At 34.1% G+C, this 17124-nt stretch overlaps 1 protein-coding gene and 1 pseudogene across 2 annotated transcripts; one reads left to right on the top strand and one right to left on the bottom strand.

Moving 5' to 3' along the window:
• Positions 1–804: 804 nt before the first annotated feature.
• LOC145006174 (protein FAR1-RELATED SEQUENCE 5-like) lies at positions 805–3344 on the bottom strand (annotated as a pseudogene). The gene is made up of 2 exons (XR_013662824.1): positions 1083–3344; positions 805–1010 (listed from the first exon to the last, which is right to left on the bottom strand). The product of XR_013662824.1 is annotated as a protein FAR1-RELATED SEQUENCE 5-like (transcript).
• A 5974-nt stretch (positions 3345–9318) lies between these two features.
• LOC145007398 (receptor-like protein 6) lies at positions 9319–11742 on the top strand. The gene has a single exon (XM_078966339.1). It carries the CDS (start codon positions 9319–9321, stop codon positions 11740–11742), a length of 2424 nt encoding a protein of 807 aa, XP_078822465.1.
• The last annotated feature ends 5382 nt before the right edge of the window (positions 11743–17124 follow it).

The raw sequence follows: 17124 nt of genomic DNA on the forward strand, positions 1-17124 counted from the left end.
TGTCCCATTTACACATAATTGCATAATTATGAAAATTCAAGTTTACAGATCTAATGAGGTCTGCTTCTTCAACGCTTCAGAGCCCAATTCAAGAATTTGAAGAATTTAAAGTTTATTCCAACCCTTTTGGTGATTCAGATGCGAATGCATAATAACCCATTTCAAAACATTGATCCATCCTACTGTAATTTCTTTAGATTTCATTTGGTGCTCTTTTGTTATTATCTTTTAGCGTTTGGGGTTGTTTTGCCTCTTGGAAATGTATAGAATCAAATGTAAATAATAGTAAATGGCATTTTAGTTTTAATTTTGAGGTCAATTTGTTCCAGTTTCAATAAATAAGAAAAAGAATTGAAATAATGATGAAAAATTCAACTTTTTTGACAGCAAAATTCAATTTAATATCATTGATTGTATGGTAAAAGTATTACTGCATAAAACGATGGGTGATTCTATTGCAAAATGAAACATAATATTGGTTTTTAATGCTTTAATGAATGGTCAGGTCTGTTAAAAATGTATCAGGTACGGTAAAAACAGAAATTGGGTTAAATTGCAATGTAATAATTGTTATAGTTTCAAGTTTAGTGGTAATTTGATCAGGTGCTGTCTGTAACCATTCATTCCACATTTCCACTAAAAAATTAATAAGAAACAAAACTAGAAGTTCAATACCATATTAGAATGACATTAAAAATAGGCTGCTATAATATGTAAAAAAACAAAAAGAACAATCCATTAATACAAAAGTAACTTGAGGGGATAAAATATTTCAGAACTGCAACAAAGAAAGAAGAACCCGTGCAAGCTATTTGACTGTAGAGACTTCAAGAACTGTATGTTTGATATAGTTTAAAATTTCAAAATTAAAGATTATGTAGCTGCTAAACTGAATGAATGAAAATTTGTAGATGTCCTTCAACAACACTTCTTCACCCTTCACTGCCAAGGAGTTGTGATAGAACCATTCAAGAGTAACATCATTGTTTGTCTTGTAAAGCCTCCTCCGCCTAAGACGAGAAAATGTGAGCATTGGACAAGGAAAATCATGAAATCTTAAAAAATAAAAAATTACAAATCACCTTTTTCGTTGGACACCTGGTGGCATAATGACCCAATCCCTTTCAGTGAGAACAAGTTCTCTTTTTCTTCGCCATCTCTAAAGAAGACTTGATTCTGGTTTCATTTTTAGGACGTCCTTTCGTATTAATCAGGATAGTAGGATCCCGAATAGACAACTGAGGCATCATGTCTACTTGAGTAAATCCTGCACAAGAACTTTGAGATGGACTTTCAGGTGCATTTGGCTTATTCTGAATAACTCCATCTTCTAAAAACTTTACTAATAAACTGTTGAGTTTTCTTATCTTTGAAGGGGAAGTTTTTGCATGTTCGATTGCTTTGTTACTGTTTGCACGCACATACCATAAGGTTAAGGCACTGACTTGCTTTTCATTATTCATTTCGTCCAATCCAATGCTACAAGTGCTCACCTTGAACCTAGAATCAAGTGTCCACCTAGGTAAAATATAATGATTAGGAAGGGTTTGAACATGTCTCTTCTTCATCACATATAGACAATGCTTGCATAATATGCCATATGTTTCAAATTTAGCAAATGAACATGTGACATTCACTTGATTTTTGAGATGAAAGATGACAAGTCTCCAATGTGCTCTATCAACATTCACTTTCCCAACCCGATATTTGATTTCTTCTGTACATTTGCTTAGTGTCTCATGAGTTAGATTCCATTTTTTTAAATCCTCAAAAATCTTTCTAGTATAACAATCTCCAGATTTTGCTTCTATTGGATGAACTGACGAAAGAACTGCCTTTGAGTTCATAGTCTTAAAGTCCTCATCTTCTTCAACGGCTCTTCGAGATGCAACTGCTTTATCATACTGAACCACAAACTCATTCAACATAGTCTTGGAATTAACAAATTCATCAAAAAAAAAGGAATGAATACTCTCGCTTTGTCCGCATGTTGTCATGCCTGCGAAGAAAACATCCTTCAAATAGGCTTTAACCCAATGATTTCGTTGGTTATACATCTCGGTGATCCAACGATTATTTTCGAGGTTATATTTAACACACATAACTTCCCACTCTGCTTCAAAATCTTCTATTGAATCACCCTTTATCCATTGTTTATAAGATTCTTTGAAATCACTATAATGGGTTACAAGCGGTTGAAGATGTTCTATCTCATGTTTCTTAATATGCCATGCATAGTAGCGATGTCGAGTGTTTGGAAACACTTTTTTTTATAGCATTACCCATAGCCCTGTATTGATCCGTTATAATTGCAGATGGGTACTTATTGAACATGCACTTTAAGAAATGCTCAAATAACCATTGGAAAGTTTCTTCATTTTCATTTTCTAGCAATGCACCACCAAATAATATTGATTGACCATGATGGTTCACCCCAACAAAAGGAGAAAATGGCATCTTAAATTTGTTTGTCATGTATGTAACATCAAAGACAACAACATCTCCAAATTTAAGATAGGCATCCCTTGACCTTCCATCAGCCCAAAAAGTATTTCTAGGCGACCCATCCTCAAATAAATCCACAACAAAATATTGGTTAAGATCAACTAGTGCTTTATCTTGAAAATGTTTGATAACTCCATAAAACTCTTTACCTTTATATTGCTTTCGTTGCTCAGATAAGACATCAGCACATTGTTTTGAAGTAACATTAGCTTCACATGGAGTTTTCATTGCATTTACAACCTTTTTTAATTTGAGAAGGCTTCAACCCTGATTGACGAAGCTCAACCATAAGAGATTTACATGCCATTGAGCGGTGGAACTTTCCATGAGAACGATGTTTCATTACTTTGGTCGGTGTAAGACTTTAATCATGATTATGTGTATCATTAAAAATATCCACAAACCATTTTCCATCTTTCCTTTTTGAAATTCGAAGCATCGCTTCACATCCGGTCCTTAAATCTCTACGACGTTTCTTTGTTATCCCATTTGACTATCACCCTTCAAACGTTTAAAACCTTGTTTTGTTGCACACGTACATCTTACGATAAATCTTCTTTGTTGTCTTGTTTTTATAATTACAATGAATACGTATGCCAAATCCATGTAAAAAGGCATATCGGTTATAAAACTTATATGCATCATGGCGTGTATTCAATACCTTTCCCATGATACTTGTATCATTAATTTCATCATCGTCACATTTAAGACTTTCATCCACATCGCTTATTTTCTCACTCTAAGATAATGATTCCCAATGGCCATTTATGTCAATATCTTCAGTTCTATGTGTTTCATAAGGCCGGTAATCTCCTTGGTTTTCTGTATTGATCTTTATTTGTATGTCCTCCATCAACAAACAAACAAATATTATTTTTTTAATGGACAGGAATATTATATGTGTATTAAAACCACCCAAAATACATGGGGTTATAAAACAAAACCAGAACTCATATGGAACAGAACAATAGATAGCATGCATAAAAATAAAAAAGCTTAAAATTTTACCTGGGACATCATTTAGACTAGTACGCTGAACTAAAATGGTCCTACAGAATTACAACAACAAAGTAGTAGGTTTGTACACTAAATCCTGTAACAACACCCAAAATATATATATATATATATATATATATATATATATATATATATATATATATATATGTGTGTGTGTGTGTATATATATATATATATATATATATATATATATATATATATATATATATATATATATATATATATATTATTAAATGTTACAAAAGTTCAAACTTCCAAATTGAATAGGGGAGAAGGCAGCTGATCGTGTCACACACCTACAAATTATGGGGAAAAAAATCCAAATCCAAATTACATACAAAATGAAGTAGGATGTAAGCCTACTTACAAAAACAAAAACCAAAAAAATAATAATAAGTGGCCTAAAATGCCAATGAAGCTAGCGATTACAAGCCTACAAATTATGGGTAAAAAATCAAATCCAAAAGAAGAAGTGAATGTAAGCCGGCAATTAAAAAAATCACGTGGCCTAAAGTCCCAATGAAACTAGTTACAGGGGTTGTGATCAAGGAGGATAAAGAAATACATGTGATAAAGTAGCAATGGAAAAGACGACTTACAACATTCAGTTCCAGAACGTTTTCAGTTACTTTCCCCAAAACCCCGAAGATCATCAAGGAGATTTTAGTTGGAGAAAGAATCGTATCAATAACAAACGTAATATGTGAATTAGATAAACTTGGAAACAATTTAGGATAATTAGAGTAATTAGAAAAATAAACGTATTTTGATGATTTTCTAGGAAAATGATGTACGTTTCAAAGGGTTCTACACCCAAGCTTAGTTACCCAACAATCACATATTCAATATATATATATATATATATATATATATATATATATATATATATATATATATATATATATATATATATATATATATATATATTCCAGTTTTTAGGACTGGTCCAACCGGTCAGACCAGTTGAACTATCGAACCGGTAAAACATCCGATTCGATGTCTGGTTTGGTTTTCAAAACATTGCTTTTACTAATGAAACTGCTTCCAAAATATTTTGATCTTTTTTTTAAAGATGCTTTGATAAGGTATCTATGAGGCATAGAATTTCCAACATCAAGTGTAAAAGAAACACAGAATCAAGTGTTTTGAAATATGACAAAATAACCTTTGTTTGATTATGGTTAGATAAAGTAGACCCTTCCTCCTTGACATATTTAAGTACCGCAACAACTTCTGGAAACAAATTCACCAAACTTACAATTGTTCTAAAATGTGAACCCCATCTAGTATCTCTAGCTCGAACAAGAGAAATCTCTTGATTCAACCCTCTTCATGTTTCAGTTTCACCAATACCAATTTCAACTGCCACTTTTTTGCATCTCTCATGTCATATCTTTATCTTACAAGACCCACAAACGACGATAACCACCAAAGCTAGTTGTTCAAAGAATTCTTCAACATCATCATGTTTCTTCGCAACCGCCACAACATCATCATGTTCAAAGAATTCTTCCACCTTGTTCCCCCACTACGTCTCTCAAAAAAGTAGCAACAAAAACAATATGTCTTCTTATATTTTATGATATATTCTAACCATCGAAAATTAGTAAACCACTGTACAACAAAACTTCTTAGTTTATTACTAAATAAGATATATTCAAAACTATGCCCTTTTGGTTGACAAGTCCCTTTAATCAAATATGCCCTCCTTATTTCATCCCTTTGATTAGGATTATAAGATGTAATCTTTGGCCTATCCCCCGAGTCTAAAGGAAGATTGTTCAAATCAAAAGATTGTGTCACTTTTGGTTTTTGAGTAGGTTTATTAGATTGTGTTTCTTGTAGTTTTGGCATAGGTTGATTGGTTTGTGGAACTTGATTACTTTCATTAGACCTATTTTTTTTAAGTTCGTTCAACATTGTTGTCCCCAACATCTAAATGTCTTTTTAAAAAACTTTTAATAGAAACCTACAATCAAAATATATAAACTATGAACTTGATTTCAATTTTCAAGTTTCAACAACAGTTAACAAATAACAACATACAATCAAATTATCAATTATCAAGATATATCTACTATAAACTTGATTCCAAGTTTCAACAACAAATGTGAAAATAGAAATCTACAATCAAAATATATCAACCATAACTTAATTTCAAGTTGCAACAACAAATAATCATTAAGTATAACCCTAAGTCCCTAATTTAACAAAGTTAATTGTTACCTTCTAAAACATAATGACAAAAAATTGGAATTGGAATTAACCTATATACATAATAAGATTGAGTATTTTGGTTATACTAACTTGTTTCATTGTGATGGAGGAGGAGGAGGTGGCCGAAATTCTCCTTCCGGAAGGCCACAGGCAACGACAATTGAGACGAGTAAGGTTGCAATGTCGACGATCTGATGAGAAACAGAAGACGAGTCGTCGAGTTGACTGTCGACAATTGAGAAGTCAACCATTAGATTTACATCTGATTTTTTTAAATTAAACTATTGGGCTTTAATACTTATTTGTTTCAATAAACTAGTTTATAGCCCAAGCCTCTTGATTTTGAAACATCACCTCTTGATTTTGAAACAACCCCCCTTTTCCATCTCCTTCTTCGATAATCAATCCTAAAAGCAATAACACCAGCAGACATCAAGCGAAGGCATAAATCGAGGGAGGTTTTTCGATCCTCGTCTGATCGAGAAGGGAGAAGCAAGAATGGAAAACAACAGCAGGTGGGGGTGTTTGTGAGGAAAGAATTCGACGAACCAAGGCTACCGCCCCTGTTTCAGTTTCTCTCCTTCCTCCCTCATTCTTCCCTATCGATTAACAACTCAAAACATCCCCTCGTTTGTAGTGGTCCTCAATTTTGGCTTCGATAAAGTGAGAGGAAGAAGACTCGATACACTAGCAAGCTGTTACAACTCCCCAGCCATCCTCACTTGGTTCTCCGTCACCTCCAACACCTCCTCTCTCTGCCTACTATTGGTGATTTGAAGCCACAACTCCGATGAGTGAGCTATCAGCCGAGAAGGAGCTCATCGGAAAAACCGACTGCTCTTCCCTCTTCGAGCATTATAGCCGCATCCACCTTTTCCCCCTTGTGACTTCTTAACTACTGCAGAACCACACTCTACCATCGGAGCTTCCTGATCGCAGCCTTCCATTTGTGATTGCAGCTTCTCCGAACAAACGAAGACGGAGACCTGTTCCCTTAGCTCTCAACCGGTGATGATGCAAGTTAAAGCCTCAGAGGGTAGCCGGAGATCGATGACTCTGTCTCTCCTCGTGATTTGAATGACCACCATCGAAACTTCTCATCGCTTCCGATTTGTTCGTTCCTCCAAATCCCCAAACAGATGAAGAAGACGATGTTCGTTTTTTATGGAGAGAGAGAGAGAGAGAGAGAGAGAGAGAGAGAGAGAGAGAGAGAGAAGGTGGGCCCAATGAATTATTTATTTTGTCTTTTTATTTTTTTAAATAAGATTAGGTAAATTTAATTCTAAAAAGAAATAGAAAGGGCATATTAGTCTTTTTATGTGGCTAAGGGACTGTTTGTTAAAAGTTTTGAAACCACAGGGACCATCTGTGAGGTTTTTTGAACTTAGGGATTAAACTTGATATTTTCAAAGGTCACAGGGACCATTTTTGAAGTTTTGTATTATGTTAATTAGACCATTTTCATTTACATATTTTGAGAAAGTAAAGATTTTTCCCCACCAATAGTATATGTGAAGGTTAGAACTTAGAAGCCATCCATAGGACCACATAATGAATCAATGAGTGTTATATTTTTATTTTTAACTAGTCAAATAAGTAAACTTTAAAAATTTAGTTTAGAAGACAAACAAATCATATAAGGGTCAGAAGTTCTCTGTATGTGTATCTCAAGTTTCAAATACTTACAATCATCAAATTAAACAACAAGAAATCCCTCACAAAACACCAGCAACCTTGTATTCTAAGGTGTCTTTGTTGGCAGCGAGGCCCTTAGAAAGTCGTAGCAGGTGAACTTGGTGTTTTATAATTTACAATCAGTCACTAATTATTAGAGCCGGATTTCCATCGCTAGTTTGTCTCAAAAATGACAAAAGTGTGATCCTTTAGTGTGACACATTATCGTTAATGATAGTTAACCGATTTAATTTTCATCTTTTAGTATCTTAGGGTAAATTTAGCAACAAATTTTTATCCATTGGCATTCAGGGAAATTTAGCAACGCGCATCCAGTGCTCTTGAGGCAACATCAGTAGCTTTCATGATAGGAAAGGTTCTTGAAAGATTTCAATGTGCTTTACCCTAATTACTCGAACCAAAAAACTTGTATGAAAATAGAAAACAATGTGCGCAACAACATGCACATTGAATTTGTGTTGATTGTATATTTTCTCACCATCAAAAGTATTAAAGTAGACAACATTTATGGAAGAATATTCAAATTCAGCAATGGCAATCAATATAAAACTCAATTTTAATGGAAGGATATATTCACATTAATTTCTATCTCTAAAGAAACCACTGAATTTGATCATCAAATTCCTCTGCCCTTCTGCAGAAGTATTGAGAAGTTGGGCTTTGATGGCCTGAACTTTGTGCTGCATTTAATCTTCAAATTGCAAAATAGTGGAATGGGTCAATAGGCTCTTCCTAGAAAATACCAAAAAGGGGGGCAGAATAAACAACAACCAATCATTGGTTCAGGTTACAACAATGAATATCTTGTGAAAGTTTCTGTAGGATTACAATCATATCTACAAGATAATTACAGAGTCTAATTAATAGTTTCAAATACAAAAGTTGATCTAAACCATCATATCACGTAAATTGAACTTTGAAAGGTACTTCTTTGATTATCTTAAATGATCCTAGGCATACAAACAACACAAATTCAATCAATTGAATGATAAATTGTTGTTTTGTTATATTTAGTCAACATTTCTTAGTCAAAGTCTTTCTTTCTTGGCTCTATTAGTTGATTCTTCAACTGCCTTTTATTTATCCTTCTTTTCCCTCTTTTTAGTCATCATCTTTCTTTGTCACCTTACACATAGCCATTTTTATATGATTGATATTGGTGACTCATAAGTCATCTCCATGTCCAGAACGTTCATTTCTAATCTAGTTATATGGCTGAATGTTAAACTCATAGATGGTCTATATTATGCTATCACATGTCACAACTCACAAACAATTAATATACTAAACCATCCTTTCATGGTTCAATATTTGAATCACTTCAACATGTTGAGAGTCATCTCCCTTCTATACGTGTTTGTAATAGTCACACGCACAGGATCATCAGTAATTAGCCATGATGATGAATGCTCAGCCTTGTTTCAGTTTAAGCAAAGCATGACTCATCAGGATGATCCAGCTTGTGCTGTTCTTGGGTTTCAAACATTCCAATCTTGGAAGCCCAGAAGCAATGCATCGGATGCTGGTTTTGATTGTTGTTCGTGGTATGGGGTGGAGTGCAGCAACGACAATGAGTCTGGTCATGTGGTCGGCCTTGACTTGAGTGAAAGCTTTCTTTGCGGGCATATCAACTCTAATAGCACCCTCTTCAGCCTTGTTCATCTTCAGAATCTCAACCTTTCACTTAACCACTTTTATGAATCTCAAATCCCATCTGAGATTGCTCGTCTAAAGCAATTGAGAAGTCTCAATCTCTCTGATTCTGGGTTTATTGGCCGAATCCCAAATGAAATCTCACAGCTGATGCAGTTGTCTTCTTTAGATCTATCACAAAATCCACTAAAGCTACAAAGTCCTAGTGGCTTCAAGGATCTAGTGCAAAACATGACAGGGCTCAAAGAACTCCATCTCTCGGGGGTTGACATTAGTTCTTCTGTACCTCATTTATTGACAAACTTTTCTTCTTTAAGATCAATCAAGCTAAAAAACTGCTCGCTTAGGAATAAATTTCCTGAAGCAATATTTCAGCTACCAAAGTTGAAAATTCTTGACGTGGCATCCAATCCTAACCTCTTTGGTTCCTTTCATGAATTTCATAACAACAGCTTACTTGAATATGTGAATCTAGGTTTGACTGGCTTCTTTGGGATTGTACCAAATTCCATAAGCAAACTAAATCATTTGATAATCTTGCGCCTTACCAAGTGCTCTTTCTCAGGGCGCATTCCCGCTTCACTCTCTAACTTGACACAACTCACTTACTTAGGTTTAGGTATGAATAAGTTCATAGGTTTGGTTCCTTCATTGATAAGTCATTCGAAACTCAATATTTTGGAACTTACAGGTAACAAATTCGAGAAGGGATACTTGCCTAGTTGGCTTGGCAAGCTGACTACACTTAATGAACTTTATATAGCTGATATGAACATAAACGGTGAAATCCCACCCTTTCTTGCAAACCTAACCAAACTTAGTGTGCTCCAAATGGGAAAAAATGTTCTTACAGGTCATATACCATCCTCGTTGTTCAACATCAGCCAACTAAGAATTTTAAGCCTTCAAGAAAACCAATTGCAAGGACCAATTTCAAGCTCATTTTCGAACTTCAAAAGTCTTCAACATCTTCGTCTACAGTGGAACGATTTCAGCGGTAAGGTAGACTTAGACATGTTCCTACAACTTAAGAAGCTCGAAACTCTCACATTGGGTTTTAACAGGATATCTTTAGTGGCTACCAAGAACTACTCGAATAGCACCTTACCAGAATTGAAAGATGTAGAACTTCAATCGTGCAACTTGAAGGAATTCCCTTCATTTTTGAGATTCCAACAAAAATTGAGGATTTTACTTCTCGGACACAACAAAATTCATGGCATGGTACCTGTGTGGATATTGAACAACAGCCAAGAAACGTTACAGCTGATTAGCCTTTCGTACAACTCCATCACTGGCTTTCATCAGCATCCTCATTTTCTCCCATGGAAACGTTTACAAGGATTTTACATCTCGTATAATCAGGTACAGGGGCAGCTACCACTTCCACCACAAACCACGGTTCTTTATGGTGTCTCAAACAATAATCTGACTGGAGAAATACCACCATGGTTATGTGAATTGAAATCTCTACGAGAGTTGGATTTGTCTTCTAATAACATGAGTGGAACACTTCCTTCATGTTTAGGCAGCTTAAGCAATTCGTTGGTGGAATTAAATTTGAGACGAAATAATTTTCATGGCATAATGATGAATGCATTTAGGCATGGAAGCCTGTTGGAAAGTATTGATTTGAGTGAGAATAGATTTGTGGGTCAGCTACCACGATCACTGACAAATTGTACCAATCTAGAGGTTCTCTCTCTTGGAGACAACTCGTTCGATGACATTTTTCCTTCTTGGTTGGGAATTCTCCCCAAGCTTCAAGTTCTTGTTTTGCGGTCCAACAAATTTCATGGTCCAATTCAAGGTTCAACAACTGCTTGCTCACAGTTCCCTAAGTTGCGGATCATAGACCTTTCTAACAACCGTTTTAGTGGTCGATTGCACCATAAGTTCTTCCACACGTGTTTAGCTATGAAATCAATTGGAGAATCATTTGTTCTGGAAACAACAATGTCCTTCAGCTCATTCAACACAAAGTCGCCATACACGATGACATTAATATACAAAGGTGTCAAAAGAGAGTACGAAGAGATTTTAACCATATTCACTGCTGTTGATCTCTCTTGCAACGATTTTGAAGGAGAAATCCCGCTATCACTCCAAGATCTTCAAGGGATTGAATCACTCAATCTTTCCAACAATCATTTTACCGGGCATATCTTTCCATCGTTAGGGTACCTGAAGAATCTTGAATCATTGGATCTCTCCCAAAACGAGCTATCCGGAGAAATTCCTCAACAGTTGGTGCAACTAGGCTTTCTTTCCATTTTCAACGTGTCAATGAACCATCTTGATGGACGCATACCCCAAGGGAAACAATTTGATACATTTGACTACAGCTCCTACAAGGGGAATCCATGGTTGTGTGGACATCCTTTATCTAAGGAATGTCAAGATTCGAAGGCATCAATACTTCCACCAGCAAGCAATACATCTGAGGCTGTTTCTCTCCTCCCAAGCGAAAGAATTGATTGGATCATCATATTCTGTGGATTTGGAAGCGGGATGGTTGTTGGCATTGTTTTTGGAAACGTTCTATATACAAAGTATTATGATAGGTTCAGAAAGAGGAAGGACAGATGGGTAAGGCCACTTCGTAACACGAGGAGAAACGAAGGTACAAGGTTTTCTGACATGCATGTTTTATGATCGTGAATGCTTTATTTTCTATAAATAAAAAATGTGAACTTAAAAACATAAACCTTACCTTAGCATGTATTTCAGGACTTGCTATAGCTTAAAGTTCCAAGGGCATGGAGAAGGTACATAGGATTTTCAAAGGATTTTAATGCGTATTACCTTTAGGTATGTGTATATTTATGTTAAGACTATGTTGCTTTCAATTGTTTCATTGTAAGATTTTTGATATATCATTTAGTAAGATCTCCAATGTTTATGTTGTTTGGCTCAAGGAAAAATGCATGCAAATGAAACATACTTTCAACCATTTTTCATTTAACCCTACATACTTTGAAGATTATGGTTTTGGTATTTATCTTCCAAAAAATACATATTTTAATACTTAAGTTGAAAAATAAAATATACCAATATAACATTTTATTTGTAATTTTCATCAACATAATTGTTAGGAATCAAACAAAGATTACAAGTACAATTCATCAACATAACCTGCCAAGCTCCGATACCACTTGCTAGGAAGTAAAGTTGATAACTCGCTACACCACATACACGAAGACATAATATTTATGTGTTTTGGTCAAGGTGACCTATTTCCACGGTAGGAGGGAGTAATCTTATTCGAGAGTTTTCAAATAGAGATTATAAGTACAATTTAACAAAGATTGATCTACTGACTAAAATTCAAGGTACAAATAAATAACTAACAGCTATCCCTATTTATAGACTAGGGATCACACGGTCCATAGGTCCATGAAAGTTGATGTGATTCCGGTGTTTGACAGTTCCGATCCCGATGGATGGTTTCTAAGGTTTGATTTCAGTTTGAATCGACTTAACAATGTAGAGAAGATTGAAGTTGGTGTAATTTCTTTTGAAGGTGATGTGCTTCGATGGTACCAGTGGGAAAATAGGAGAAAACCGAGAACAAGATGGTAGGAGATGAAATCCCTCCTGTTGAAGCAATTCCGTTCCACTTCTACATGTTCTCTTTATGAATAATTTCTAGCATTGAAGCAGGAAGGTTCCATAACAGAGTATCACAGGAAATTTGTGTCATTGGTTGCCCCATTTGAAGGTATCTCTGGTGAGGGTTTCTTAAGTCAATTCGTAAATGAATTAACATCTAATATCAAGGTGGAATTAAGACTTTTATCCCCTACAAACCTGTCCGATGCAATGCAATGCATATTGCAAATAAAATTGAAGAGAAAAATAAAATCCTAAATGCATATGAAAGTGTAAAGAATGGGAACAATAATTGAAATTTTTTAGTGTAATGAGTCAAAAAGTAGGAATACCATAACTCCTGGAAACACCATTACTAATGAAAAGAATCTGGGCACATATATATAGAAGACTGTTAGATCAAGATTTGAGAGAAAAAAAAAGTCTAAAGGCCTATGTTATAGGTGTGATGAAAGGTTCTTTCGAGGACATCATTGTAAGAGGAAGGAATTAAGTGGGTTAGCATTCCAAAATCAGGAAGAAGATGATAAAGAAGAGATGTTAGCCATGGAAGAAAAAGACACTAAAAAAGAAGCTAAAACTCAAATGATGGACATGGTTAAAAAGGATGAAGTACTTCAACATTTTGGGGAGCTACCATTTAATAGAGGTTGGTTCTTAAAGGTTCTAAATGTTCACCTTGAGGGCAAGGTATACGTTTTGGGGGATGGGTATTGTTTTACTTCTTAGTAGATCTAAGAGAAATAAGTAGAAGTACCAGAAATATAATAAAAGATTACTGAAGGGCAATTTGGTAACTTTCCTTGTTAAGCTAGTATCTTGGACTCTTGATAGCCAAGATCGTTCTGTATTTCTTTTGATTTTAGTCCCGGTCATTCAATATAGTTCTACAATTTTGTAAATAAGCCCTAGTGTACATCAGTTTTGTCCAGTTTCTTCCATGCTTTTTTAAAAATACCGAGCCTTAATCTGATGCAATTTAGGTAACATCAGTTTATACAACAAATCAACAATAACCCTATATGACAACTACCAAAATCTGATGCAATCTAGGTCAATCATTTGTTTCATTCATATCCCTTTTGGGTTGATTTTGTGGCTTGATTAAGGATACATCTTACCTATTAACCATACTTTTAACACCAGTTTGAACAAAATTAAACCAATTCATCAATTCAATACACATACCTTGCATAACCGATCTTCTGTATCCGACCCAGAAGAACCAATATTGCTATACTGTTGACTTCCAATTACTGAGTATTTCACTTCTTTCCTTCTCGATTCATGTCTGGTGTCTACTGCCTAACACCTCCATTAAATAATTACGTATTTATGATTTTAAACTTTCATAAATTACAGATTGTCTCCAACTTTATATTTCTCGTAATTAAACCTCAATGCTTTTGATATTATCACTTCATATCCCAATCAGCATATATTGAGCTGGACAACCTTTCATTATTTTCCCAAATTACATAACTTTCTTTACAATATTTCAATAAATAATTTTTTAGTCCAAAATGTAACAGCTAGAAAATTTCGAGTTGTATGAACACAACTTAAATTTTGTTCTAATTTTACTCAATTGATCTGTGTGAGATAATTAATCCATTCAATGGTCTTGAGAAGAAAGGGTAAAAATTGCTGGATATAGCAACATAGTTACTCCAACCAAAATAAACAATGTACTTTATTTTTTTCACCCATAATAGCAAGGAACTTGAACACTTTTTCAATAACAGCTATGTACTTACAACTTTTTATAGTTGATAGAAATGTGTAATCCATGAATCATGATACCAACTTACTTATATTTTATTTAACATAATAGCAACATTCTTACTGTGTCTTCCTCATAATTGCCACGTACCAATATTTGTTTATTGATAATAGCAATATGTAACAAATACAGTGCAATGCTAATATTGGTGCAAAATAAATCATTGCTAGTATTTAAAAATATATAAGTACATTAGATTTAATATAGAGAAAAATAAAGCACACTGCACACCAGCCAAATGATACATTTTAAAATCCTTTTACCCATCAAAGAAGTTAGAACCATAGTGGACATTTCTCCAATGACCATTTCCACCCAAATTTGTTTAATTATTAATTTCCACCACTTAGTTTTATACACACCTTTTTAATTATTTCTTTTATTTTTACAATATTTATCTTATATTTTTATTAATTTCAATGTATTAATATGTATGACTTTAAATAAATAAATAATGTTATCTTTTATTTTTAACAAGCTATACCCTTTAATTTTTATACTATGTTCAAAATAAGAAAAAACATCATAAATGGTCCCTGTGGTTACCCAAAATCTGAAGTTTAGTCCACGTGGTTTAAAAACCTCATAAATGGTTCATGTACTTTCAAAACTTTTGACGATTGGTCCTTATTGCTAACTCCGTTAAGTTTTGTCCGTTATCTGAAGGACATTTACGTCATTTCACTACTACAGGGACCATTTATGATGTTTTCAATTTTTTTAAAGAAAAAAATGGAATAATATGCAGATGGGTCCTCTCTCTCTCTCTCTCTCTCTCTCTCTCTCTCTCTCTCTTTAAAACCAATGTAATGAAATATAACGAAATTTAAGTTTCTTTTGTTGTCTAACATAAAGTAAACCCAAATCTTTGACTCGGCTTTTTCAGCGAATTTGTTTGTTGGCCAATAAATGTTTAGTTGGAAGTTGAACTATCCAAACTATTGGCAAGATAAATCGGTATTATTGTTGCCATTAAAGTTGTTGATTTCCATGAATCAGTCTCAATGTTTTCAATGAAATGGAGAAGCATACCAATTGGATACAAATTGAATCAGACTTAGCAAGAAGTTTGGAAGATGATTGTTAGGATTGTTGACAAACTATAACTCTACCTGTTCATTCTCTACTTTGAAGGAATTATGCAATCGATCAGTTGATTCTTTGATTGTACCACAACCACAAAAAAGAGCTTAACCTCTCATTCTTCTGTTTTGGGTTCTAATCAAAAGTTGAGCTCATCGACAACATCACTCATCTGCACTCCTATAAACTTGTTTCTTTTGTTTACAAAATTGAATATTTGAAGACAAGGATGGATCTAAGACATGTGCATAAAACAGATAAAAGAAGGGAAACGAGTCTTGCACAACATAAGATAAAAGAATGGAAATGAATCTTGCACAACATATGTTCGATGAAATGCCTGAAAGAAAAATCTCATCCAAATCATACCCTCAAACATCACCTAATGTACAAAAGATCATGTGATATCTAATCATAACTTGGACTTGAATTCAATCATTGCAATACCCAGAAAATCAAGAAATCGAATACATCAAGACCAATTAGTTGGCAGGGGAGATCTATGTCTCATTTTCAAACCAGAAATAGATGAAGATGGTGATAATAATATAGAAAAGACATATAAATACAAACTTGTGTATATATGTCTCCTGATCATCGACTGAACTCTCCAAACCTGCTCAAATTAGCTTAAATCATGGTCTAATCTCCTTTCTTCCTCCTCTTCGTCATTTCTTCATCCTCTTCGTCATTTCTTGGAGACGAGGGAGAAAGACAAAGGTGGGTGGGTTGGTTTGAGAGAGAGAGAGAGAGAGAGGACCATCTGCATATTATTCTCTTTTAAAAAAAATAAGTGAAAACATCACAAATGGTCCCTATGGTAGTGAAATGACGAAAATACCCTTTAGTTAACGAACAAAATTTAACGGAGCTAGCAATAAAAACCAATCGTCAAAAGTTTTGAAAGCACAGGGATCATTTATGAGGTTTTTAAACCACGGGGACTAAACTTCAGATTTTGGGTAACCACAGAGACCATTTATGATGTTTTTTCTCAAAATAATATAACTATTGAATATTATTGATTTTAGTTCTATTTTTATTCTTATAAAAAAATAGTTAAAATACTTAGTTAGTAAATATATAGATCAATATAATCAATTGGTCCACATATTTATATTTTTTGATTTTTCACATTTTCTTAAATGTGTTATTTATTTTTTTATATAAAGATCATAGTTCAGAAGTTGATGCTTCAAAAATATAATATTAGATTTTGCATTGTTATGCTTAGGGCCAGAAGAACTTCAATTGAGTTGTGGAATCTCATGAGTGTATGGGGTAATAATGAATGTGGGATTTAATATAATTGGTGAGCATGTGGACTTATATTAGTGTTGGAACCGGATGGATTAATGTTAGAACTAACTTGTTTTTATACAATTAACAACAAAAAAGTTAAAAATAAATGTTTGAAAAAAAAAATATATGAATTTTTGGGAAAACCATAAAGCTTATTGGGTTTGATTTTGGGAAAAGTTCTTGCAAAAAATTAGCGATTGTAGACGCCTAGCAGAGGTCTGGAGCAACTTATACTACACACTTTTTTTTTTTTTTTT

This window comes from Lactuca saligna, chromosome 7, assembly GCF_052625555.1.
Source record: "Lactuca saligna cultivar CGN05327 chromosome 7, ASM5262555v1, whole genome shotgun sequence".
In the NCBI taxonomy this organism is placed as follows: domain Eukaryota; kingdom Viridiplantae; phylum Streptophyta; class Magnoliopsida; order Asterales; family Asteraceae; genus Lactuca; species Lactuca saligna.

Bases quoted from the DNA above. Each gene is read 5' to 3' on its own strand.
- LOC145007398 (XM_078966339.1), top strand. From the start codon at position 9,319: ATGACAGGGCTCAAAGAACTCCATCTCTCGGGGGTTGACATTAGTTCT.